The 26,745-nt window shown below is 40.8% G+C and overlaps 1 protein-coding gene across 3 annotated transcripts in view; it reads right to left on the bottom strand.

Moving 5' to 3' along the window:
* Window positions 1-10,032: 10,032 nt before the first annotated feature.
* The window catches only part of SLC35F2 (solute carrier family 35 member F2), a 70,987-nt gene continuing 54,274 nt past the window's right edge, over window positions 10,033-26,745 (bottom strand). The window contains exons 2-8 of one of the 3 annotated variants that reach the window (XM_037161847.2): window positions 24,598-24,773; window positions 22,542-22,669; window positions 18,574-18,733; window positions 17,403-17,559; window positions 16,846-16,898; window positions 16,162-16,316; window positions 10,033-11,380 (exon numbers count right to left, since the gene is read on the bottom strand). In XM_037161847.2, the coding sequence (XP_037017742.2) occupies window positions 11,195-11,380; window positions 16,162-16,316; window positions 16,846-16,898; window positions 17,403-17,559; window positions 18,574-18,733; window positions 22,542-22,669; window positions 24,598-24,773 (1,015 nt within the window). In that variant the 3' untranslated portion in view covers window positions 10,033-11,194. The remainder of the gene's footprint in view (window positions 11,381-16,161; window positions 16,317-16,845; window positions 16,899-17,402; window positions 17,560-18,573; window positions 18,734-22,541; window positions 22,670-24,597; window positions 24,774-26,745) is intronic. The other 2 variants (XM_053670369.1, XM_037161848.2) reach the window with 2 other exon arrangements.

The following is a 26,745-nucleotide window of genomic DNA, read 5'->3' as shown; positions in this document are numbered from 1 at the left end:
AGCTTATTCTATACTTACCACCTGATTAATACATTATGTTCATTTCAATCACTGTTACAATTCCCCATTATCAATTCTTCTTCCCTATCTATGGAGCTATTGATGTCCTCTGAGTCTTCTGGGAGAACGAATTACCTGAAACTGTTCTAAAGAGTTAAAAGCAGACATATTTCTTATGGGTGTCTATTGAGCAGATACAATTTTTCTGGCTTGGGTAACAATAGACAAGCATTATAAAGAAAAGAATGGCTAAACCTAAATTAAAAATTTCTCCTAATATGTACCTGAGTCCTTGTGGTATCCATGAAAATAGACTCATAAACCAATCTCCAGGTCCTTTCAAAGAGAGGGGTGTAATGGTCCAATGTTTGTTGAAGCCCGTTGTCTGATTTTGGTGATGCCTATTTCCACCTGCAGTGAAATGTCAAAGTAAGTACAACTAGAGGAGTTGATGTTCGTGTAAACTCCTCCTTGTTCTCCTAGTATGTAGTCTCAGGCCATTTGATTATCTAAGATAACTTTAGCTTAAGAGTCCAGAGATTTCTGAATATTAGCAAGTGAGGTGGCAGTTTTATTGGCTATCGTGATTAAAGTCTTCGAGAGATTCCGAAGTGCATGGGGTTCAGTTATTCCCCACCAGGGTAATAGAGTACATCTGAAGAAATATTCATCACCATCTGGGATTTCTTCAGGGAGATCTCAGGCCATTCAGCTAAGCATTGATTACTTGCCCTGGAGTCCCACCTGCCCAAAGAGTTTGAGTTACTTTCTTGTAGATCACAGTTCTCCTCTTGGTCTCCCTGAACAGGTCAAAAGCATCTGGAGTTGAAGTGTATGTTCCAGGTGGGCCTGCAGGTGGAGCTGCTGTCTTTCAGGAGAAAAGGCTACTTGGGTGGGCAATTCACAGAGCAAATCCCATCCCAGCAGAGGGATGAGACATTCAGGCAAATACAGGACACTGTGTGATAACTTAAGATTCCTGAGTTGGTGTTCTAAAGGCTGGAGGAGGCTTGTTCCTGCATTGTCTTGTTACCCCTATGACTGAAATTGTTGTGGGTTTTTCCCTTTCAGTCTTTGCTGTTCAGGACTGAGTATGTGGCTTCTGTGTCTATTAAAAGTTAATCAATTTGTTCCCCATTGTCAATTTTATCTGAGGCTCCTGTGGGGAAATAATGATTGGTCAGCAGGTCTAAAGGAGACCCTGGGGTCCTCTCATTCATTATCTAAGTCATCATTTTATTTCACCATCTGCCTATTTGTCTTTTTTTTAATTTCTTTTTCCTATGCCCCTGCTAGGCCCCCAAGCTTTGTTTTGGTGACCTTCTGCACCTGATCTATCATACTTGCTCTAATCTTGTCCGGCCATAAGTAAAAATTAACCTTTGAAAACAACCAACTAGAGTTTAATATCCACAAATGTGTATTATAGAGTCTATTGAAACACAATTTCTCTCCCCTAAAATTACCCTTATTTTTATCAAAGAGCCAAATCAAGAATAATTCATTTACTGAATTAAGTTGAGTTTCAATTTGCATAAACACAATAAGAATAGTAGTTGATTATTTAGGCTTTCTTAAATGTGCTGTGCTGGAATATCATAAGGAATTTCCAAATTGAGCTTTAATTAGTTCTGCAGGGCAGAGAATTCAAGCCAACCAGTTGCCATAAGGCTTTGCCTGCAATACCTATAACTCTGGGTGACTTCCTCAAGTTCTTAAAGTCCCCAAAATGTCCTGAGGTATTTCCTTGCCATCTCCCAGCAACCCTCACTCTTTACCTGGAAAGACTGCCATAAACCTTATGAATAAGTAAGGTACCAGGCTATGTCTCCAAAGGGCTTTTAGTGGCTTCAAAGCCAATCTTCATTCCTTAAAGCTTTTGCTGACATCCAAAGTCTAGTCGTGTCATGACATTCCCATCAAAGTCTTGGTAAATAAAACTATAATTGGAAACTGGCTTTATGTGTCCTGTTATGAAGAAGTCAGATTCTAATTAGATTTATGCAAACAAACATATTGCCAGGAAATAATACTACTCTTTCATTAAGAGTTTCCAAATTCCAGAGGGATCAGGTAGAAAGAAAAATATAAATGCCTCAACACTGCTTATGAAAGTATAACTTACCAAATTGCTTTAGGAGAAAAAAAAAAGCAAGTTTCCTTATGTCTGAAAAACAGAAATTTAAAAACTAGCAATATTTCCAACAAACAGTTACAAAAACTACAATAATCTTTAGTTCATTCTGTCCCATAATCAATTTTTGTTCATCCTAATTATTTGCCAGTATTTCCATAAATCCAGTTATTCTACAGTTCTAGTAGTCTTCATCTAATTCAAAAATATAATATGAAAACTTATTCTCTTTAATATATAATTTAGGATAAGTTAGTCTTTTCTGTAGATCTTTCTGAAGATGTAATATACTTATAAATACATCAAAGTAAAACAATGACTGTCACCAAGTGACAAAAAACTTAAAATGACATGGTTATAGATTTGATTATAATGCAATTGATGAAGGAATTTGCTTTCTTATAACAACATTTTAAGATAACAATTAGAATTACAAATGAAAGGATATCAGAACTTTGTAGACTCAGGGATTTTTATATCATCTCTAGAACATCCATTTTAATAATAAAAATATGTGTGTAAAAATAAAATATAGCTACTATTTCTTTGTTTAACAAAGCTTCCCATGTACTTTAAATATATCAAATAGGCCTAATTGGTTCAAAATCTCTTCTTCATGAGGAGAAAGAACACATCACCATGCATTCCAGGAACCCACTGGAATGACCCCAAACCAATTTTAGGTCAAGAAAAAGTCTCTTAAAATTTAAACTTTGGGAAGGTTGTCAAATATATCATTATGAAATAATATTAAATTATTTACCCAGTGACAATAAAGGTATCAAACATAAATATTGGCTAGAAAAACTTTAGTTTTTATGATAAAGAATATGGGTTTCTAAGTAATTAAGTACGTGATTAACACAATATAACACTATATATATATATAGTGTGTGTGTGTGTATGTGTGTATTCTTTGCTTTCTAGGCAGATATAGGAAAACTTTTTCCCTTTTCACAGACTGAAAAAGAACCAAACAAATTTTGTATTAGTTTACTTCGATATTAGATTCATTTACCTAATTAAATTTGTTATTCAGCTTACCCATAATTTCCACTAAAGATCTCTGTTTATAGACTTCTTCAATTTGCAGAGACTCTCTGCAATGTACATAAACCCTCTGTGACTTACATAATCTTTCTGCAACCTATATAGTCCCTTTTAGTTTGCTGTTTCTTAACTCATTTAGAAAAACCAATTTCAGCCTGGCTGGTGTAGCTCAGTGCATTGAGCACGGGCCTGTGAACCAGAGGATCATGGTTTGATTCCCAGTCAGGGCACATGCCTGGGTTGCAGACCAGTTCCCAGCAGGGGACACATGAGCAGCAACCATACATTGATATTTCTCTCCCTCTCTCCTTCCCTTCCCCTCTAAAGATAAATAAATAAAATACTTTTTTTTAAAAAAAGAAATAACCAATTTCAGAACAAATTACTTTCTTCAACAGGTGTTTTCATACGCTATACCTTCTATTACCAAACCATACAGTTTCTTTCCAATTTAATTAAAATTCCTAACTCCTAAAAACCTTGATTTTTAGTGGCAACTAAAAGCAAATAACAGCCCTGGCTGGTGTGGCTCAGTGGACTGAGTATGTGCTGTGAAGCAAAGAGTAACCAGTTCAATTCCTAGTCAGGGCGCATGCCTGGGTTGTGAGCCAGGTCCCCAGTGGGGCCACATGAGAGGTACCAGGACCACACATTGATGTTTCTCTCCTTCTCTTTCTTCCTCCCTTCCCCATCTCTAAAAGTAAATAATAAAATCTTAAAAAAAAATAAAAGCAAATAATTAGCATTTTTATTTTGATAATTTTATGAATATAGTTTATTAAATTTTAGAAGCAGGGTTCCCCCCTGCCACTGGCAAATACATTCACATTTTCAAGAGACATACATTAAATAAAGTACAAGATATATGCATTAATAGATCCAAATCCACTTTCTAGCTTCCCTGCGATAAGAAGTCAAAATAGCTAAACTCCGATCAGTTAATATTTGAGTACACTATTATTTCAAAATATCTACATATTTAATCATTTTCATCACTTAACCCAGCAAAATTCCAAATTTCCAAGTCACAATAGACTTTGGAAAATTATGTTTAGGTATAATTATTACTGAAAGGCTTTATCAAAAACTTTTCATTTTAGTTAAATCTACTTATTAGTTCTTAACAACTTTATGAGATTTTGGATTCAATTATTATTCAAGTCACTTTAATGACAAATTCTGCAACAGAGATCAATAATATAAATTTACTCCTGTAAACCCAGGGAAAACATACATATAATTTATGTTAATAACTTTAAAAGATAGCAATTTTATTAAAATCAGCTTTAATATGAAGTCTTTTTCCATACAATCCTGAAAAAAATATTTTAGATAGTACTTATCTTTAATTTTTTACCATACATATAAACAGTATTATTAATAATTATAGCAAATAGAAGATTTTAAAATATTTTTTTATTTGTCCTTGCCAACTTTAAGAGGCGGGGGAAGTATCAGGCTTGGGCAGAAAGCAGCTTGAGTTTAAAAGGACCCTTTTTTCCCTTTACTTGAGGAAGTAATTGTCCCTGCTGTTTCCACAACCTGCACAGTTTGTGGAGTGGCATTAATTGCTCTAATATTATCAGGACTTCAGTCACTCCTGGACCTTCAGGAGGAGGAATTAAAGTATTTAAAAGACTTATCTCCTCATTATTTTATTCTTTCTGAGTTTACAGTCTGTCTGGGAGGGGAGTGAGATCTCTTCCCCCTCTTTGAGCTATCAATTTAAATCCTTTCTGAATAGAATCCTTATGATGTAACAATATGAAAGCTCACATATAAGAGATCTTATCCCATTTACCAGACCTTTGGCAAAAACAATTCTAATTTGCCATTGATTTATAGCTGTAAGTTGACTAGTCAGTTAAAATTCGACCTAATGGATTCTCTGATGGCATCGAGACTGAGCTGCCTGTTTCAAAACAGAAACAAAACAACATCTAAAGCAAGGACAACCGTCAAACAAATGAGTACTCTCCAACTAAATCCTCTAAAAGGAAGGACTGAGACATTAGCACGGATGACCTTCACAAGGTCTAATTGGAAGAATGCCCAGATCATAAAGGCAGAGGATTCCCTGTGTGAACAAAACAGCAAAGAGCAAGCTCAGTCCTTAAAAGATAAGGAAGCCAGCAGAGAACAACTGTAACCAAAGTTTCATTTCAGACAGGGAAGAGATCTCAAACAGAGCAAATATTCAAAACCCAGAAATCCATAAAGGAGAACACCAGAAGTGCACTCTGAGTCTCACACCAGAGAACTGGGTTTTTTCCTAGTCACAGAGCTGTGCCCATTTCTGTGTGAGGCATGTTGACTCCTACGTAACCTAAGATGGTTTGAAGTACCCAAGTGGCGGGGCAGGGATTCCTGGCTGTGCACATCAGGGACTTACCCAGTTTGGAATCTGTTGACTCTCCCAACTAGAGTCCATTGACTCCCCAGAGACCCATTTCTTTTCACTGGCAAAATGTTTAAAGGCAGTTGCTGCCTTGAGAGGGAGAGCAGGGAAAGTGTCCAAAATAAAGAGCTCTAGGCAGCTGCTGAGAAATTCCTGCAATCCCTGCCATGGGGTCAGCCTGCCACAAGCAGCTCGGACCCCAGCCCAAGCTGCCCAGGCCGTACAGGGGTCTACATTGTCCTATCTGGGGTGCCAAAATTATAACTGAACACAGGTCTGGCTGCCTGCCAACTTGAAAGCCAATACTCAAGAAGCAGGTGCTAATGTAAAGGAAAGTGGTTTTATCCAGTAGCTTTGAGATGAGAGTCTCCCATCTTCCAGGTTGCTAGCACCCAAATAAAATCACTTTCCTTTATATCAGCACCTGCCTTTTGAGTATAAGGCTTTCAAAGTGGCAGGCAGCTGAACCTGCATTAAGTTACAAAGCTGCTCCAATCAGTTTATCCACATCAATTTCTGGAGAAATAAGATGTTGGGGGCAGAAGAGACAGGATGATGGTGATAGTGAAGTGTGTCTGTGTGTGTCCCCCATATAAATGTGCATGCACAGGTCTTTCATGAAAACCAAGGTGGATAAGGTCCCACATGGGATCATAAGACCAATGTCAGGATAGGAACTTGAAAGAATGTGAAATACTCAGGCAAAATTGGAAAAACACAGTCACCAGGCAGAAACATCCAAGGTCAGGGAAGGTGGGACTCCACATGGACACTCCAGCTACTAGCACTACAAGTCCTGTACGTCACACTCTGTGTATGGAACTGGCCTCCCCTCAGGGCAGGCCCTGAATACCAGTAGTTGAATGGTGATTGTAGGACCTCATCTGAGGGCTTCTTATGCTCAGTTGGAGTCAATAATTGTTCAAATGGCTCATGTTTTATTATTGGTATCACTTCTCTCCCCTTTTCAATCTAAATTCCCTTCTCCAAAAGTATTTACTCTTTGAAATTTTGGGGCATTAAATCCTATAGGTAAAATTTTGCTGTTTCGAAGAGGCTTTATTTCCCTTGATATACCACTTACATATTGCCAGGATCTCAAAACACCCTTTATCAGACTGTTGGGAGAACTGCATGTTCAGCATTACCTAATTTCCTCATAAATCTCTTGCCTTTTAATCAGCTAAGTGGCTATCTGCTAAATGTCCCTGATTTATTGACATCTTATGAGGGCTGAGGATATGTCCAGATACTAAGTGATTAAATGTGGATGAAAATGGCACACCACCATAATAATGATAGAAAAGGGAGTTGTGACTAGGCATATATTATAAGAACTCACAGAGATGAATATAGACAGCTTCTTAAAAGGGCAGGCTCCAGAGGAAACTGCCCTATCTAGCTAGTTTTTACACAAAAATCTACCCAATTCCTCTCATTAAAGATGCATTTGCATTTGCTGGCTCAACAGTTTCATAAGAACCACAGCCCCTCCAAATTCACTGTCTCAGAGAAGCAGTGGCGAACTGTAAGCGGAAAGGACTCCTGGATTCTGTTTTCACATTAGCCACCAACTGCGTGACTTGCAAAGAAGGATGTTTTCACTTTTCTTCAAGACCCCCATTCTCCACATGCTAATCAAGGGCAATCCCTGACAAGGACAGTCATCATGACACTCTTCTATGTTTTTATTTTTTCTTAAGTGAGTTTTTTGATGTAAACAGAGCATGTTGACAGATTCCAGGGAACAGAAGACTATGGTGGATATGTTGGTTTTTAATTCAAACAAAGAAATTATGCCAGTTGCTTTGGTGGACAGCGACCTGGGAGAAGAGTAAGAAAAAGAAATACAAAGGCTCCCTGGTGACACCCCTTGGACCTGGTCTCAACTGCACACTCTGTACGGGAAAGCAGAGCTGTCAAAACAGAACCAATGACAGCAGTTAAAAACCAGCCCAGACAGCTCTGCCGTCATTCTGTCACCAGGGACGCTCGCTCCATGCTCTTGGCCACCACACCCAGCCACAGGTGCACACGTGTCCCTGGCCACCTGAACCACCCACTGGAATGCAAAGACAGATCACTTAATGGCACTAAAGATCTGGAAAAATAAGTCTCAGCTAGAAAGAATGTCTGATTTGGAGAGTGTGAGAGGCTGAAGCAGAGTGGGGGCTGTTTGGGGGTCAAGAGACAGACACCCTAATTGCAGGTCACTGTGGGCTGCATGGTGTCCCCTTGGTAATCAAACAGGGGTTGCTGAGAGGCCTGCTGCTCAGGCCTGAGGCCTGGCTGGACTGCAGACCAAATCCTGGCTATGAACTGGAAAAGCCCCTCCACTCCTCTTTCCTTCTGAATATTTTACACGGGATTTCCTTAATTTGTGCTTCCCTTTGGTTTGAGTCAAAAAGAAGAGGGAGAGGGAAAAAGAAACACACACTTTTTGTCACTTGTCCAAAACTGAGGAAAAAAGGTGATAGTGGGCATCAGATGCTTCCTGGGCCTGGTGTGGGTCACCTCGCTGAGGGTGCAAGGTGACTCAGCACTCCTGGAACTGTCACTGGCCTTTGGGGCCTCATTTCTGCAGGAGGAGATGCAGACAGGCTTTGTGGTGGCATTTTAGTTACGTCACACCCTTAAAATGGAATCTCATCATACTGGTCACTGTTGACGGTCATGTCATATCCATCTTTCTCTCCAGGTACACAACACATAGGCCAGTTCTATGGACATCACAGAAAAAAAACCCCAGCAAATTCTTAACTATTCCATCTCCAGAGTTTTAAAAGATCAGACAGTTACTAAAATAAACCATTTCTCAAATGCATTCTGGTGGCCTTGGGCTCAGTGGCCACCAGAAGAGGGAGGGCCCAGCTGAGGGTGGGACTCACCAAGGACAGGCAAGGACAGCTCGGCTGAGCCAGCCTCAGAGGAAGGCGGTGTTCCTCAAGGAGGAACATATCAGAAGAAGCTGGTCCTCTGCTGGTCTGGTGTGACTTTGACTTCCCAGTTGTTCTTTGGGGGCTGCTGCCTTCCAACTTTTTGTCCATGATGTCTCTGGGGAGAATGAAAAATGTGTTCTCCAAGTTGATGTTGGCCTTTGCATGGTCTCCATGAACTTGATTTCACAGTTCAGGGCCAGCTTCTCTCCCAGTTTCTTGGGTACTAGTCTCTTTGTTATTCAAGTCACACTCGTTCCCAAGAATCTTCTCAACATCTGCAGAGGCGTGCTGCTCGCTGTTTCAAATCCAGTTCAGGAGGTTGTCAAAGGTGATGTCGCAGACCAGTACGATGCCCACTGTGACCCTGTAGTAGGCACAACACCCTCTTTTAAAACCAAACACTCGGACTTAACAGGACGTTATGTTGGCTCCACAAAAAAGAGATTGTCACAGGTCTTTGTGATAATTGTTAAAGCGCCACCTGCTGGAAACATCTCATAATACATACCAATTGTCTGTGAGATGCTGGCATCAGAAAGATGAGAATTGTCAGTTCCTGTCCACATGAGACCCTAGTTTCAAAACACAGGTAGTGAAAATGGCACCAGCAAACCCTCTCTTCTTACAATGTTACCACAGTCCAACTGCACAATTCATTACCTCTATACAACACTAGGAAACTGTTGAGCAGGGGTTTTTTAATGGCATAAATTTCTACAAAAAAATATTTTAAAAATGAATATTATTCTAATGGGCAGAAAAGAAATATACAGGAGGGTCTCAACTTAAGAACATGTTGTGTTTCAAAAGCTTGCCTATAGGCCAGATGTTTAAAAGCACATTGTTCAGGCTGGTTAAGAAACTCGCAGTCTTTACAAACTTATTTAAACCAGGATGACTTACTGTACTGCTATTTGGTCGCTGGATGTGATTCACAGTATTGCTTCTCTGGAACACTGAATTCCGAAGTTCAACTTGGGACGCCCAGGTCGGAGCTGCGCTGCCCCTGCCGTGGGAGCAGGCCAGGGGAGACACTAGGATTAAGGGGATGAGTGGAAAGGGCAGGGCAGGGTGAGATAACTTACCACCTACACGTGCCAGCATAAAAGGCCTCATTTTAGGTTCTGAACTGGGACCAAAGTTCATTTAATAAACACCAAACAAACGAGACAACCATAGGACTAGAACCATGGTGAAAGGCTGTTGTGGGCCTCGAAGAGCTCAACCCGAGTGAGGAGCAGCAGTTCAATGGGAAGCACTTCAATAAAGAGCCACAGGGGAGATGGGAACAAGCGCCCCAGGTGCCTCCGAGGGGGACCTGGTCGTGCCGGCCCGAGAATGGCTGCATAGGAGGGACGGACGGCATTGGAGCTCAGCCTTGACTGACAGGTGGAAGGGTGTCACCTGGAATTCCCTACATCATCACTATCCCTATCTATACAGGTTTATTCTCAGGTATTAAAAAAAATAATCTGTGCATTAGTCAAACTGAAAGTCTTCCCCAAACATGGCAAACATGTTAACACAAATTTTTTCACTGATTGACAGTTTTTATTGGTAGGAAGTAGAAAACCAAACATCCGTTTTAACTCACTTCACAGAATGAGAGGTTATTTTCTTCAAAAAAGAAAAAAGAATTTAAAAATGTTTATTCTGGCAAATAATCTGTGATCTGAATCTGAAATTCCTTTTATCATAATGTAGCCCCAAAAAGATAGGCTAATTTCACCTTACCAAAGACATAGTTCTGAAAAGCTAGATATGAAGAAATGTTGAATATACTGTTGTGTAAAATCAACAAGGGTACCTGGTTAATCAAAGAAACCACACAGTGGATGTATTTCCATGAAATCAAAATCTTTTAATAAAATGAACACTTACCATCAATTTCTTTGTTATATTTTTATCAAAAAGAAGTTTGCATACAGAGTTTTTGTAGTGGTATACTGATCATTGATATAATAATGATGAACATCTTTATTGAAGAAGTAAAAATCTCATGGTGCATAAATATTTGGTAGGAAGTAGTGCCGTATCCTCCTCTAACGAGGCGGACTGGGCTCCTGGGTTCACCGCACTCCACTTCAGTGTTTCCACACACCCACCCTGGTCCTTCAGGATTCCTCAGTGCTGCCCCACCCACCTCCCTGCCAGACCCAACCAGTCACCAGACCTCAGCTGTGGCTTGTGGACAATGGCTTGCGTCCTCAGAGGGACAAAACCCAGAAGCTTCTAACTGAAGCTTCTGTAACTAAAGCTTTGGAAACCTACTCCAAAACCACCCTGGACTGCCCCCACTCCTGACCGCCCAGCCCAGCCCGGATGGCCTGCTTTCAGCCGTGTCCTGTGGCTGGCTCATGTGGGCACCCGCCCCACCCTGCTTGCCCACCTGTGCCTCAGAACTCCAGGGGGGGACCCACACCTTGTCTCCTGACACCGGCAACCACTGGTCCTCCAACACACGAAAACGCAATCCTAGCCTTGGCTTCTGCTTAATCTTGGCATTTCTACTTTTAATGCATTATTCTGTTTTCCCCTGTAAAATCTAACCACTGGATCCAATCCAATGCTATGAAGTATTTCAGTCATCATTTTCCAAGTGTCCCCTTTATCCTGTGGCAGCGCTCAGCTTCCCAGGAAGGCTCAGGTGTAGGCGCTCGCCTTCTCCTCCAGCTACACGACCGCAGAGTGGGTCTCCTGAGGGTTCTCCTCAAGCTTCAGTCCCAGGTTGTCGATTCCAATGCTGGTGACCGGGGGCACGCTGCTTTCGGCCGGCTCTGCCGTGCGCGTGGGGGTGGAGCAGAACAGGGTGAACCCCACCATGATGATGGTGAAGGACAGGATGTAGAGCCCAGAGAACTAGGAGGAGAGAAGAGCTGCGGGTTACACTCCCTCACATACACAGCTTTGCAGCTGCCGCTGGCCAAAACCCTCCGGCGCGTGTATACCGGCGAATGCCTGGTTTCTGACGTCACCACCTGGCACGTCAGCCGACTGGCTCCTTGCGTCTCTAGCAAATGGAACTTTTGCCTTTTTTCTGTGACAATCCAGCTCCACCCGACCTCACAACTAATTGCACTTAACTGAGAGAATAAAACGTCAGTATGGATACCAGGGGAGTTCCCAATTCGAACCCAAGACACAGCTTACAATATTGGTATGAAACACAGGAACCCAGAACCTCAAATAAAATGTGGCTGTACAGATGGGACACCTTGTCGTCAATCCCTCACATATGCTATGCCAATAAAATCCATTTGTTAAAATGTAATAAATTATCTTGTTTCCATAGGCAAGTATTACATAGTAAAATTTATGGTGGACTGAGCAGATCCGGATTATTAGAGCTGGAAAGGGCCTCAGACAGCACTTTTTCCAGGAGAGTCTGAAGCCCAGAGAGGCCGCCGGTGTAAGGTCCGGTTGGACAAGCACAAGGAATGGAGCCCGCAGGACCGGTAATAGGCTAGAGTCCGACCTGACAGACAGACACACCACGGGGATGGACGGGGTTCCCGCGGACCCGCCCCAACCTGCCCTTTTCTCAGGGTGAAAACAATCACTCAGAACAAAATGCAGTACGAAAAAATGCTAATTCATTGTGTACTTTTACTGAAAATAACATTTTGACATACTGCAAAGTGAAATAAATAATGATTACTCTGTACATTTGCTTTTATTTGAATTGAGGATCCAGATAAAAGCTCAAATGTTAAGGAAATTAATATTTGTGTTTAACAGCAGGAAAAGTAAAACACAGAGAACAGGGAAGGCCTGACCAACAATAACATAGTAAAAGTTAGGGAAACTATGTAGCATACTGATGTGTGATTAAATGCCCGGGATCATTTTTTTCCCCTTCAAACAAGCAAACGCAATTTATAAGTGGTCCTGCTAAACTGATTTTAAAATTAAGAATGGAGCATGCTACTGTATTCAAGCCAATAAATACTTTTAAAAATATTTTATTTATTTATTTTTTAGAGAGAGGGGAAGGGAAGGAGAGGGAGAGAAACATCAGTGTGTGGTTGCCCCTTCTGTGCCCCCTACTGGGGACCTGGCCTGCAACCCAGGCATGTGCCCTGACTGGGAACCGAACTGGCGACCCTTTGCCTAGCAGGCCCATGCTCAATCCATTGAGCCACACCAGCCAGGGCCATTAAATATTTTTAAATTAGCTTGGGTTTCATAGTATGACCAATAAAAAGGGTTGCAATCAGGGGATAACAAAGAAAAATAGTAACAAACCAGGATGGGCTGGGGAAAGAGAAGAGAAAGGTGAGAGAGAGAGGGGGAGAGAGAGAGAAAGAAAAAAACAAAATACACGCCCAAAGGTAGAAGGAAAAACTAAACAGGTTTTTGAGATGAGTATTAAGTAGACTGCTGGTGGTCTCCAGCTGTGGACTTGTGTGGGTCCCCCTGGCTTCGAAGTGTTAATATTTCACAGGTGCTCAATTACTTCTTCCCCTAAACCGGGGGTGTCAAATTCATTTTCACTCCCAGTTGCCTTCAAAGGGCCAAATGTGATTTTAGGACTGTATAAATGTAACTACTCCTTAACAGTTCAGCGAGAGCTCGGCACTGCCACCGGGTGGAAACATGGTGCTGGGCGGATAAAACAAGGTGGAGGTCGGATTTGGCCAGCGGGCCTTGGGTTTGCCACCTGTGACCTAAACCTCTAGAACTCCTTAAGGAATGGAATAGCCACAGCCCTCCCTAAGTCAGAAAACCACCCTGGGATTCAGTGGTGATGTGAAGCCAGTGTTTAGGTCAAGCTGAGATATGCAACTAATTTCCTACTGTTGGCTTGAATTCTTCGATCCAATACTCAGCACAGTGACCAATACATAGCTGGTGTTTAATAATGTTTACTGAGGGGAGAAATTGTAAATGCTAAAGGAAACCCTACACTTTTTAAGTTGGTATTATTATTAAAGTTAATTATGCTCTTATAAGTTGATCACTGTTACCTGTGGGAAAACTATACAACTTATTCAAAAAAATGTCTTGGTTTAATGGTTTTAAATATTTCGAGAAAAAAAGTATCTTATCCCTTTTAAGAAGGCAGGTGATTATATCAAGGCACCTGTATTATATCAAGGGAGGAAGTGAGGTAAGCCTCCAGAATTAGAGACTCTTAACTTTCTTCTTTTTTAAAAGAAATTCAGAGAATATTAAAGGATCTATACAGAAAGTTTCTGTGGCCACTCTGTTAAACAGGTGTTTACTCAAGGTCAATTCCAAAGGAGGCAGAGTCTAATACAAATGAGCGTAGAGAATTTGACATAGTCTCCAATTCTGAGAACGGTTTAAAGTCACGTGGCCAAAACAATGCCACACACAAGGGCTTTGCATGGCAAAGTTAGAGCAGTTAAAGAGCAAGTATTTACATCTGGGAGCTTATAAGAGTTTGGTAGTGACGGGTGTACTTTTACCTCTAAGCTTTCATTTCTTTACCCTTACTTCCTCCTTTGACATTAAGGGAAAGCCGAAGTTAAATTACTGAAGCTAAATCAGTATGTTTGGTTAAAAAAGACACAGGGAGCAGGGCCAGCAGTTACACTGTTGACTCTCAAGCTTCCTGCGGGTGTGGCCTTGAACCACAGAAGGAAACAACACCCCCTCCCTCGCTGCCGAGTGAAAGGCGAGCAGAGACCGCGGAACTACGTGCTTCCACAGGAAAAGCATCCCGGCCTGTCAGGATCCTCTGATTCACTGACATCTTCTTTTTACTTTCTAATGATGCTAGTAAAAACCTAAATATATTCGTTCAGTCTTTGTTCAGGAATACCTTAACCAGCAAGTGTGCAAAGATCACAGCTGGTTCCTGTCACAAGTAACCATGCAAATCAAAATGGTTTTTTACATTCCTTAAGTAGAAATTTCTGAGAACCCACTGAACAAGGCATCGTAAGTTCAAAGCCAATTCCTGGGAATAGTGCAAATCGGTGCCAAAGATTTCTGCCTGGATACAAAGTTTACCACTGCTATCACCTCCTGAAACCAAAAATATCAAACCACAGCCGACTGTGGAAAAAGACAGGTTGACAAGCTTTTACTGAGGGGGTACTAATGAAAGGTGGGACTTCTAAGGTGGCGGTTCTCAAACGCGGTCCAGAGACTATTGAAGGTACCCAAGAACTTTTCAGGAGGTCTGTAAGTTCAAAACTCATTAAGATAACACTGAGATGCTACTTGACTTTTTCATTTTCATTCACTTAGAAGTGCAGAATCGAATGTTCCAGATATTATATGAAATGTGGTATCACAAGGCAGAATGAAGAACCAGATGTGAGAATCCAGCTGTTTTCCATTAAGCCATACACGAAAGAGATTTTTTAAAATGTAAATCAATGCCATTTTCACTAAATTCTGTTAATTTGAAAAATACAGTATTTCTCAAAAATATCCTAACATGAGTTTATTATTTTCTTAATGAGTTAATATTTTTAAACATCTGCTTTAAATTCTAATATAAGTCACAGAAATAAGTGACCTGCAATCCTCAATTTTTAAGCATTTTTTAAAAAGATCCTGAGATTAAACAGTATGAGAACTGTTGTCCTAAGAATTTTCAAATTAACTGTACAAAAAGTACAAAAAAATCTACTTATTCGGTTCTCTCTAACGCATGAAATTCTAACTTGATAAATTCATAAGCTTGAGATTCTCATCTTAATAATGAAAATAGAGGGGAAGGTGCAGTGGAAAGAAGACTAGACTATAAGACTGATAATGAAGATTTAGTGTTGACCCTGCCACGAACCCACTGCTCACTAAGGGTAAGAAGTCACTTAATTGCATGAACCTCCCTGGACCTTCCTTCGCCCATCTCTAAACTAAGATCATTCATTCCGCAGTTTTCCAAGGAAGGTATGTCAGACTCTCGGAGACACCGTTTGCTGTCTTGCTTCCCTGGGGTCCACGATCCATTCCCTCCCACTCCACTCTCCTCGAGAATTACTACATCTACCAAGAGCTGTTACTGATGGGAGCAGGTTACACTTAGGAATGCTGTGAGGCTGCGGAGACAGAAAAAGTTTGAAAAATCACTGGACTGAATTACCTTTAAGGTCCCTTCCAATATAAAACTACTATGGAAGATGGAACCGTTCCAGCCCACTGCGTGCATGATCATACAATTACCTCCTTCCTTTCCCCTGGGCACCACAAACCTTTTATGTGTGTACTAGGGCTTTGCAATATATAAATGTATCAAATCAACACGTTGTACACCTTAAATTTACACATGGCCAATTACATCTCAATAAATCTAAAAAGAAAAAAAGGGGAAGCTCAGGGCCCCCAACCTAGGTTAGATGGTCTGTCAGAGTCACAGTAGCTCTGGATTCCTTGTTTGTCACCAGGCAACACACATCAGCACTTCCTTGCTGCAGTGTCCCGGGCCACACCAAAGAGGAGTCCATTGCATTTTGCCCTTTAGAAAAAAAAAGCTAGAACAACTCTTATTTGGGCCAATTTTCTAATTCAGAAGCAGTAAGAAAATAAGTGAGGACTGTTCGGGGAAATTCACACACAGAGGATGAGATGGTTTCATTTTCGATCTAAAATCTTGAAGAAACCTGCTAGTTCATTTGGGCTAAGGAAGTGTTCTTGTTTGAACATGATTTCTATTTGCTTACCTTATAGCCAAAGAGAAAGAGTCCAAAGAAAAGGCTGTAGAGGTCAGCTGTCAGGATGCCCAGGTTGACCGACGTGGCGCTGGTAACTTTAATCACCAGCGGCATGAAGCTGTACAGGCAGAACATGCAGAGAGCAAATGCCACAAACAGCAGGGCTGGCAAAACACGGAGAAATCAGGAGACAAGGTGCTTAAGTTGAGGTCCGGCTGCCACGTAAAACTGCCTAATCCTTTAACATACTATCTACAAAGCTCCTAGTTATCATCAGCATTGCAAATGAGACATACAAAACTCTCGGGGGAAAAAAAAATAACAGCAAGACATGATATAGGTGAAGAAGGGCTTCAAAAATCCAACAAGTTGTGAATGGCCAAGTGGACGACCTTCACAAAAAATTGGGAAACTCGAGAGACAGATCTGATTGAAAGCTCACGTGACCGCGGTCAGCCTTTTCAGAATTCCTAGTATAGGCTATTAGGTTAAAAAGTAATGTCTATGGAGGTTTGTTTACAAGTTCTCAGAGAAAACTCAGTGCAAACCACTACAGCTCTCTGTGTAGTGAAGTACTCTGTGATTTTACAAAAATGCCTAAGTATTATTAAAATGAGGCATTTACTTCCTGATGTGTGTTTTTTGTCAAAGAGAGGATACTGACGGAAAAGAATGATCATTTAATGTACATACCGATTTTCCAGTCCCAATGAATGCTGGCGATGTCCTTATATTCCACAAGCAATCTAAGATCAAAACAAGAGGTCACAAAGATCCACATACTAATTCTCACTATTTTATAAACATTTAGTTGCTATACTTCTGACAAGATGAAGAATTATGTTGACTTTTGAATTTCCCTTAGACTGTAAAAGTAACTATCTTTTTAAAAATAAAGAGGACAAAGAATAACACCGTAGGAGCCCATAAACACACGCCGGCCTCCCGGAGAAGCGCTACTCAATAGCAGTCAGCTACAGGAGGAAAACGCACATTCAGTCTTCCCTCTGGACAGGGAGCTCGTGTTTTCCAGAAATAATCGAAAAAGAAAGTCTTTACTGGTAACGCCTCTACCACATGTATGAGAAAGCAAGGCACAGTTCTTGGCATTTCAAAAATCTAATATATACTTAGCAAGTAACTGATTTCAAAAGTGAACCTGGGCCCAATAAACCATGGATGTTAGCAGCTGGAGAGTAATCATCTGACATACTTGCTTATTTTGTTTTTCAGGAACACTTTAGACTTACAGCTGGATGCCACTGATAATTGTTCCAAACAAGCCCACCATTCCTAAAAACTCCTGTCTGCTCAGCTTCTTCACAACGTATTCTTCACACACGTTAGAGATGGCGTAGAGGGAAGCCCCGAGGAGGACCAGGGTGTCCCCGATCAGCACGTCACCGCCTGCAGGAAGACAAGCCACGGACAGGAGCACGTCAACAGGGAATCTCTTCAGCTCGCTTCTAAGAGTTTATCTGGCTTGCGTTCATTGAAATTAAGATCTTTGGAAGGAGAAACCCTGATTTCTAGAAGTTTAAAGACTCCTGATCTCACTTTGGCACAATTCTGCTGTGATTTTTCATATTTTGACTCCACAAGAGACAGACTAGAAGATGGTAGCATATGCCTTAATGTAAGGTCTCAGGAAATGATTCTATGACATGAAAAATTAATGGAATTTATTGAAGGGAATTAATTGAAAATCATAGGGACGGAAGCAAAGTAAGCAAGGTAATTTTTCTCGGAAAGGAGATACTGAAGTCACTTGTAGATTCAGCAAATTCAGAGACCTCATTGAGATTTTATACCATCAACTGCCTGAACTTTGATAAAGAGTATCAAAGTGTTTTCATCAATAGAGTGGACACAAAGACTCCATTTGTTTTTTTTTAAAGAACCTACAGTAGGTTTCCCAGTAACTTAATCCAAATGTATGGGCCAAAAAAAGATTGCAAATATACAAAGAAACTTTTCTCATGAAACAACACAAGTACGACACAAAGGAACAGGAACTGTGGGCAGGCGGGAACATAAAGAGTGCTTTGCGGAAGAGATTACAATGCCAGAAGAAGCAAGGAAATCTGAAAATAAAATTGAAAAGATATGCCCTTGCCCGCGTGGCTCAGTGGATTGAGTGCCGGCCTGTGAACAGGAAGGGCTGCCTGGGTCGCTGGCCTGCAGGAAGCAACTGGTCATGCATCTCTCACACATCAACATTTCTCTTCCCTTTCCTCCTCTCTCCCCCTCCCTTTAAAAGTAAATAAATAAAAATTTTAAAAATAAATAAATAAATTCAAAAAGACAGTTAGTTAACCAGGACATGTTTCCTGCCTTTTATGATGTATGTGAAAAATAAAAGCAAAAACCTAAGCAAAACTTTTCCCTGTGACTGAACCAGAAACAAGTAACATGTCTTACCTGAACTGTCTTCCCTCCCTGCTAGTATGTCTGCACCAACCATAGTTCCTACACCCAGCAGGCAGACAGCCACGGCAATGAAATGGATCACTCTGTATCTTGCATAAAGAACAAACCACGAAAGAGCCATCAGCACAGGAATCCCAAAGCAATCCAAAAGCTGCATGGAAGGAGAAATAAACAGCTTACAACATCTGTCATGAGCTAGCACATAGGTAATTACCAGGTTAGCATTTATTGAGCATTGATGATTGCCAGCCTTGTACTACATGCTTTGCCTGCATTAACTCATTTAATCCTCACACCAACACTATGGGATTTAAACTGCAAATCCCTTTCGGAAAAACAAAAGGCCAGAGAGGTTCAATGAGTTGCCCAAAGTCACCCAGTTAAGAGTCAGAGACAGTTGCTGAACCCAGGAATTCTGCCTAAAGGTCTATGCCATTTAGCTCTTACATGCCCACCTGGGTTGATCCTTAAATTCGATAGGGAAGCTTTCCTACCTGCAGGTCCCCATTCACTCAATCAATAAATATTTAAGCTTGGGAGGTCCTGAGAGGAGCTGGAATGTGGAGGAAAAAAAGAAACAAGCCCTGCCCTCAGGAGCGTTCAGAAGACTGGACAGACAGCCAGATTTTCATTACAATCGGGCTGGTTATCATGAGAAAGCAAGGAGGCCCCAGTCTCCCCGACCCCACCATGTCAGACAGACGTTTGGTCACAGCAAGTTCGGCGCTTGTCATCATATGTTCCTCCACTACCTGTTGATCTTGGGTCCAGAAAATAGGTGCTACACCCCTGATACTGCCAGTCTGAAAGGCAGGGAGTTAAAGGTGACAAAATTATAGCAAGTCCAAAATCATTTGTAAGATAAAGGAAAAATAGAGCTTTCATCCACTCAATTCTTCACAAATTTCGTAAAGTGCCTTCAAGGATAAAAGATAGTCCTTACACTACTGATGTTTCTCAATCTGCTGTTTTATTGCTCATCCTGTTGTTTTTAACATTGTCCCTGCTTCTCTCTGAATCTGTTTAATCTTGGACAAGGCAGGCCCCTGGCAACATCCAGCAGCCTGTCTGATCCTGTCCACAGCTGTTTATTAATTGTCTTGCACTACGATGCCATCACTGGAGTCTGCACCCCACCCGTGTGCAGGCATGGGCGCCTTGCCTGGCTATTTACTCGGGCTGCAGAAGTCTAATCTCTTAAATGCTTTATGGAGCCTCCCTGAAAAACAAAGCATTAAACAATACGAATGATAATAGCCTGTCCCGGAAGACACCAGCAGAATCTAGCCATAATGACTTAACAAAGTCTGCACTACATTCCTTACATAAAAGAAGTAGAAAAAGTAACTACAAAAACTCTCCCAGGAGACTCCCCGTCCTCAAATTGCATCTTAAAATCAAACTTAAATTTGCTGTTTTTAACAATTTTGATGGGCGATGAGGGACTCTATAAGGGAGCTGCCTGTGCTAGAGTAAGAGTTCTAGACCCCCGGGGCCCCCTGACCAGCTGTGTCAGTGACAGCCAGTCACCCTGGGCCAAAACATGAAGAGGTCAGACCAAACGACCTCACAAGGAAGTCCCTTCCAACTCCAAAACTCTAGGACTTCTCATCTCTTGACGCGGAAACTCCTTTTTGAAATGTACTCTCAGTGACTCTTTGATGCCTTCAGTTCCAGGAGTTCTCCTATTTAATTTAATCTTTAAAAATTATCTTGTAACCCTGGCTGGTGTGGCTCAGTGGATTGAGCACCAGCCTGCAAACCATAGGGTTGCTGGTTCAATTCCCAGTCAGGGCACATGCCTGGGTTGCAGGCCAGGTCCCCAGTAGGGGGCGTATGAGAGGCAACCACACATCAATGTTTCTCTCCCTCTCTTTCTCCCACCCTTCCCCTCTGTCTAAAAATAAATAAAATCTTTAAAAAAAATTATCTTGTAGTCACAGTAAGCAAGGTACCACGTAAGACCTGGGGGATGGGGAAGGCACAAGTATAAAAATGAGTTAGACTGTCTTAGCGATACAATGGAGTACAGAAGAAGGTGAAATTGAACTAGGCCTTAGAGAATGGAAGAGGGGACTTCAAAAAGGGTTACATTCTAGAAAGAAAAGAGCGGCAGGAGAGGGAAGCCTCTGTCTGTGGGTGGGACCGTTTCAATGTGGCAGTGAAGTGGGAGGAGACACAGGATGTCCTTGGCTGCATTGTGACCTTCATGTAAACTACGGCATTACTACTTGTAATTACAGAATCTTTGGCAGAATCCTTAAGAAGGAGGTTCAAAGACCATCAGATCCAAATTTCCACCCTTCGGATCACCCAGGCCAGAGATGTGCGCAGGCAGAGAGTCAGAATTCCAGTGACAGGCACTCTCCACTGCTGGAGGGGGCTTTAGTTGTTAGATGGCTTTTTAAAAATATTCACCTTGCTACAGCCATAAATGCAAAACTTTTGACAACCAAATACTTAGGTTTTTCTAAGAGACCAAAATGAAATACATGAACTTCAGTCACAAAAAACCCAAGTGCAAGTATGTTTAGATCTTGCACGAATTCAAAACTTCTAATCATTTATAGTCAGAGATCAAAGTTTCTGGAAATTATAATCAGCTCATTGAATTCTGTGTGAAATGATTAGGGTAGATGTGACTATAAAATGCTATTTTCTACATACTTATACCCTCACTGCCCTTTGTTTAAAGTACAGTTAATATCATTTGTGATGAACTTCATCCTTTAGGTAACTCCTTGTTTCAATTTTTATGAAAGTCTGGGTTTTCTCATGTACCTCCTATAATGTCTGTCTTAAATATTTCCTACCTGGGCTTTCAAACCCACACCAGTCGAAAGCTAAGAGGTTTGCTGTGTACAGTGCTTAGCACAATGTTACGGAAAATAAATCATTTAGTAAAATGTATTATTTAAAAGTATTAAATAGCATTTAATGTATAATCACATTGAAAAAAATCCCTATCTTTTCCAAGTCTAATCTCACTTTAATTTTTCCACATTCTTAAAATCTGGAGAGCAAATGTGAACATCTCTGTTTTACACAGTGAGAAAAGCAGTGTATAAAAAAATTATAAATTCAGCCCTGGACAGGTAGCTCAGTTGGTTACAGCATCACCCCAATAGGCCAAGGTTGCATGTTTGATCCATGGTCAGGGCACATACAAGAACCAACCAATGAATGCATAAATAAGTGGAACAAAAAATCCATGTTTATCTATCTACCTCTCCCTTCTATGCTCTCACTAAAATTAATGAATTTTAAACATTTTAAGTTACAAATTCATTAAATGGTGAAGTCTAAACCCGGCAATGGAGTCTATCTCACTTGTAACTGTATTTATAAGACATTGTGTTGCTGGTAATGGTTAGTCAGTGCCACAATACATCCCATAGTTTCCAAACATTAGGACAACCAAATCGGTCTTCCTCAACTCCACCAAGTTGAAAAGCACTGCTATACAGGAATACTTTTCTTTCAATGCAGTGAGAATAAACTAATAAATAAGCATGTAAGTTTTGCCTTTGGCTACCATCTCTTCCCAAGATGCCTGGTAGGTTTCTTCCCATCGCTCCTTCGTCTTGAATGTGTACTTTGCTCGCAGACCCCCAATTTTTTCTGCAGGACCAAGATACACCCATTCTATACACCATGTGTGAGCAACACATAAACAGAACTCTCAATATCCACTGCCAACGAAATGTTTACGCTTATTTTGGTACAAACTGTTCTAATCTGCTATAGTGTTTTCAGTTTGGGAACTCATTAACTTGTAATTTTTGCTAGTTCCAGGAAACCATACTCATTAGCACATATGTGTTACTGGAAAACAGTATCCACCTGTGCGTAGGTTTTCCAAGTGAACAGGTTTTCAATAAAATTAGGGCAACACATGTGGGTTCAGATTCTTCTCTTAAAGCTCTAAAAACCACATTGGTTGGAAGACTCCCTCTCACCTGGACACTGGTCAGGGTCGTGTACTGGTATGCTCTGACGATCAAGTAATTAGCTTCCACATCTGCTAGTCCCAGCAGGATGTACTTCCACCATTTTCTCTTCAAGATGTATAAAAGGTTATCATTGCCTGGTTGAAAGAAATCTGGATTAGCACATGTTACTTGGAAATGAGACCGTGCATGCTGACTCAGTGTTTGCTGTGTATTTTGGGTGTGCTCCCCCCCCCCAATTTCCATTATTCATAAACCCAATTCCTACAACAGTTCTGCAGAGCCAGTCAGATTTTTCCAGTACGAGGCCCCAGCTAAGGTGTCATCACAGACCACGTGTTCAGTGAAGGCATCAGAGAGAAAATAAGGAGAAAAGTGGTTAAATTCCCTTTCCATTGTGATAGAAACACAATATCCAGATATGAGTCTGGATGTTGCCATTCTTGACAAGCTACAGATTATCCTGGGAAATGAAATGTTTTCTGATGAAGTCATTGGCTATTTAACCTCCATTCCTGGGCTTCTTCACAGAAAACTCTGCATGTGGTCATTCTTTTGGAAGAGATATGTTCTCATGAGAAAACTGTCCGTGATAAGTTTGGAAGAAAGACTTAGTGGCACCAGTGAAGAAAACACCTGATATTCACCAAATTCTATTTATTCAAGTTAACTGTGATTCATTTCTCTGGAGAATCTAGCATCACTGGAAATAGAGAGTTGGCACATAGATGAGAAGGCTTATTATAAGATAACCTACAAGGAAATAAAGGTAATGAGAATCATAACCAGATAATTGTCATTAAAACCCAATTAACAGGAAAGTCCTGAAAATACACAGTTAGTCTTCCTCAACATGAGATGGTATGAAAGGCGCCTTTAGTCGAGTCACGCTGACTGACTAAAGCCGATATTCACAGGGAAGAGCGGAGTCCAGGGCAATCGATCATGTACCAATTCTGTTTCCAGTTCCTAAAGCTCTTGCCAAATTTGGTACATTCACCTTTGGAGGGTTTCCCCACTCCTAGAACTGATTTCTATTTTCTTTCAAAAATATTTTTTTATCATGACACAAAGAAATATTGTCAATGCTTTAGGGTTCATATTAAAACAGGATTAGCAAATCCTACATTGAGGCTTTTATTTTGTGCCTTAGATATGATAAAAATGGAAGGATTGTGCCCTCCCAATTGATATGGGTTACCCATTATCTTCACATTCCTAAGTCTGATCTAATTCAGCTCCTTTTGTGGGAACAATTGTTATCAACAGGACCAGCAGCTCCTAATGGAGTGGTGGTAAGAGTGTGGGCTCTGGGGCTGGCTGCCCAGGTTGGAATCCTGGTCCACCAGTTATTACCTGTATGACTTCGAGCAAGTTATCTGAGTATTGCATGTCTCAGTTTGTTCATCTGTAAAGTGGGGATAATAACACTCGACTTGTTGAGAGGCTTCAATGAGTTAATACCAAATCTAAAAAAGTTAAGCAATTAAAATGATGCCTGGCACAAAAATGTTTCTCAGAACCTAGTTTTTTCCCATTTTTGTGTAGCTAGTGAGAAATCATAACTATGCTAATTCTAATAAAACTTAACCAGCCAGTGAGAAAGATGCTAACTCCCTGTCCATTCCTTGTCTTTGTTTCTCTCGTAACATAGACTTGATCTACGTGCAATTGATGCTCCATTTAGCAGTTTCTCCACTTTGCTGGAAATACAGATTGTGGAAAGTGAGGTTTTTAACTTTAAGTGCTTTAAATACTGTCTCTGAATCTTATCAACAACAGGAAACAAAATAGAACCTAACTTGTAAGAGCACTTAAAGCTTTTTGACAATTTCTATTGCAGTTTAGTGCTACTTCCTTTAACCAACAATTTCGGAGAGTATGCATAAATCTCTAGTCACCACTCTCACAGAGAAGGTATCCCATGTTTCTAATGACTTTGATAAAAACAGCAGTAGTTTTTCCTACTCTTAGTGTTACCTAATGTTTTATTTTTGAATGCCTAAAAGCCACTTTTTTAATGAAGATAATTTGTTAAAAAGGTTAATTCCCACACTTGGCATACCTGATTGAAATGCCAGCATCACGGTATAAGTTAATAACAGCAAGCAATAGTTGATGAAGCTCTGAAGCATGGGGGCGTTCACTTTATATTTCTCTGCCAAATACTGGCTCGTAATGGCTGTTCCACATATACACAAGGACAACATCTGACCCAGGGCAATTGTTTTCAAAATATTCCTAGAAAATAAAGAAGGAAATTTGAGTAACTTGCAAGTAAGTTATGTACCTTGGACACAAACACATAACATGCACAACACACACAGGACACAACGCACACTTTAGTGATCAGCAAAAAAAGAAAATGTTAATTATTTTGGGTGGTTAATTATTTCATTTTATTGCTTACTTTATATGCACAAAAATTAAACTGTTGGTTTTTTTTTAAAGAGTTTATTTATGTTTAGAAAGAGGGGAAGTGACAGAAAAAGAAACAGAGAGAAACATTAATATGTGGTTGTCTCTCGTGCACCCCCTACTGGGGACCTAGCCCACAACCCAGGCATGTGCCCTGACTGGGAATCAAACCAGCGACCCTTTGGTTCACAGACCAGTGCTCAGTCCACTGAGCCACAACAGCCAGGGCTAAACTGTTTGGTTTTGAGAGACTACATTTTTATTCTTTTATATTTCTACTTTCCCCATCATTACCAAAAAATATATATTCTCCCATTTTATTAACCATCCATTTAGAAATCATTTTGATTACTTAGCTATGTCATACACTATTTGAAGTGAGTGTGTGTGTGTGTGTTTTATGTCCATGATTTTTAAAAACTCAGCTTTAACTCATTTTAAAGTCTTCCTACTCATTAAAGGTTTAACATATTCTCATCCTTTCATCCTCCCAGTCCTGATTTCTTCAACTAGAGGTAATGGTTTTCAATGTTACTGCATGTTAGAATCACAGCGCTTTATGCCAGTATCAGGCGGTGCCTGATGACCTGAGACCAATTATGTCCTCACATTCTGGGGTGGATCCCGGGCGGGCATCAGTGATGGTCAAAGCTCCTCAGGTGATTCCAACATGCAGCTGAGACAGTGCATCGCTGTTCTAGAGGCTGGCACCTTGAATTTATAAAAGAATAAAACCCAGAGTTCTGGCCAAGATGGAGGCATAGGTAGAAACCCTTTGCTTCCTCTCACAACCAAAAGGAGGGTAACAAGCAATCTAAAATCAGTATACAACTAGAAGCACCAGAAAATCAAACTGCATGGAACTCCAACAACCAAGGAATTAAAGAAAAAAATCAACCAGACCCATAAGGCAGACCCCCGAGTTCCTCAAAGCTGAGATGGAGGAACTGACTTAAGGGGGAAACTGAGACTCAGAGCTGACTGTGGACTATAGCTGGGGTTGCCTGGGAGGGAGATACTTCCAGTCTGACTCAAGAGTCTGTTGGAAAGTGCACTAGAGAAGAGTAAGCAAGCTACATCACTCCCTCTCTGGCCCCTCCCCACAGACAGCACAGAAAAGAGGGTTGCCCTGCCTGGCTGAATACCTAAGGCCCACCCCTTACAACTTATCAGGTGAGCCAAGACAAAGAAATATGGCCCAAATGAAAGAACACAGCAGACCTAAGTGATGAGGACATTGCCAACCTATCTGATAGAGAATTTTAAGCCCTGGTAATCAAAATGCTCACAGAACTGATTGAGCTTTGCTGAAAAATAAAAGAACAAATGAAAGACACCCAAAATAAAATACAGCAAAATATTCAGGGAACCAACAGTGACAAGAAGGAAACCAGGATTCAAAGCAACAATTTGGAACAAAAGGAAGAACTAAACATTCCAACTGGATCAGAACGAAGAAATAAGAATCCAAAAAAATGAAGAGAGGGAGAGGACTCTCTGGGACAACCTGAAACATTCCAATATTGCAAATTATAGGGTTGCTAGAGGAGAAGAACAACAGCAAGAAATTGAAAACTTATTTGAACAAATAATGAAGGAAAACTTCCCCAATCTAGCAAAGGAAATAGACTTCCAGAAAGTCCAGGAAGCCCACAGAGTCCCAATGAAGTTGCGCACAAAGAGGAACACACCAAGGCACATCATCATTAAGTTACCCAAGATTAAACACAAAGAGAAAATCCTAAGAGTGGCAACAGATAGGAGACAGTTACCTACAAAGGAGTTCCCATAAGGC

This window comes from Artibeus jamaicensis, unplaced genomic scaffold, assembly GCF_021234435.1.
Source record: "Artibeus jamaicensis isolate MK-2021 breed Jamaican fruit bat unplaced genomic scaffold, CSHL_Jam_final contig_585, whole genome shotgun sequence".
NCBI classification, from domain to species: domain Eukaryota; kingdom Metazoa; phylum Chordata; class Mammalia; order Chiroptera; family Phyllostomidae; genus Artibeus; species Artibeus jamaicensis.
This window is presented reverse-complemented; position numbering and strand designations above follow the sequence as displayed.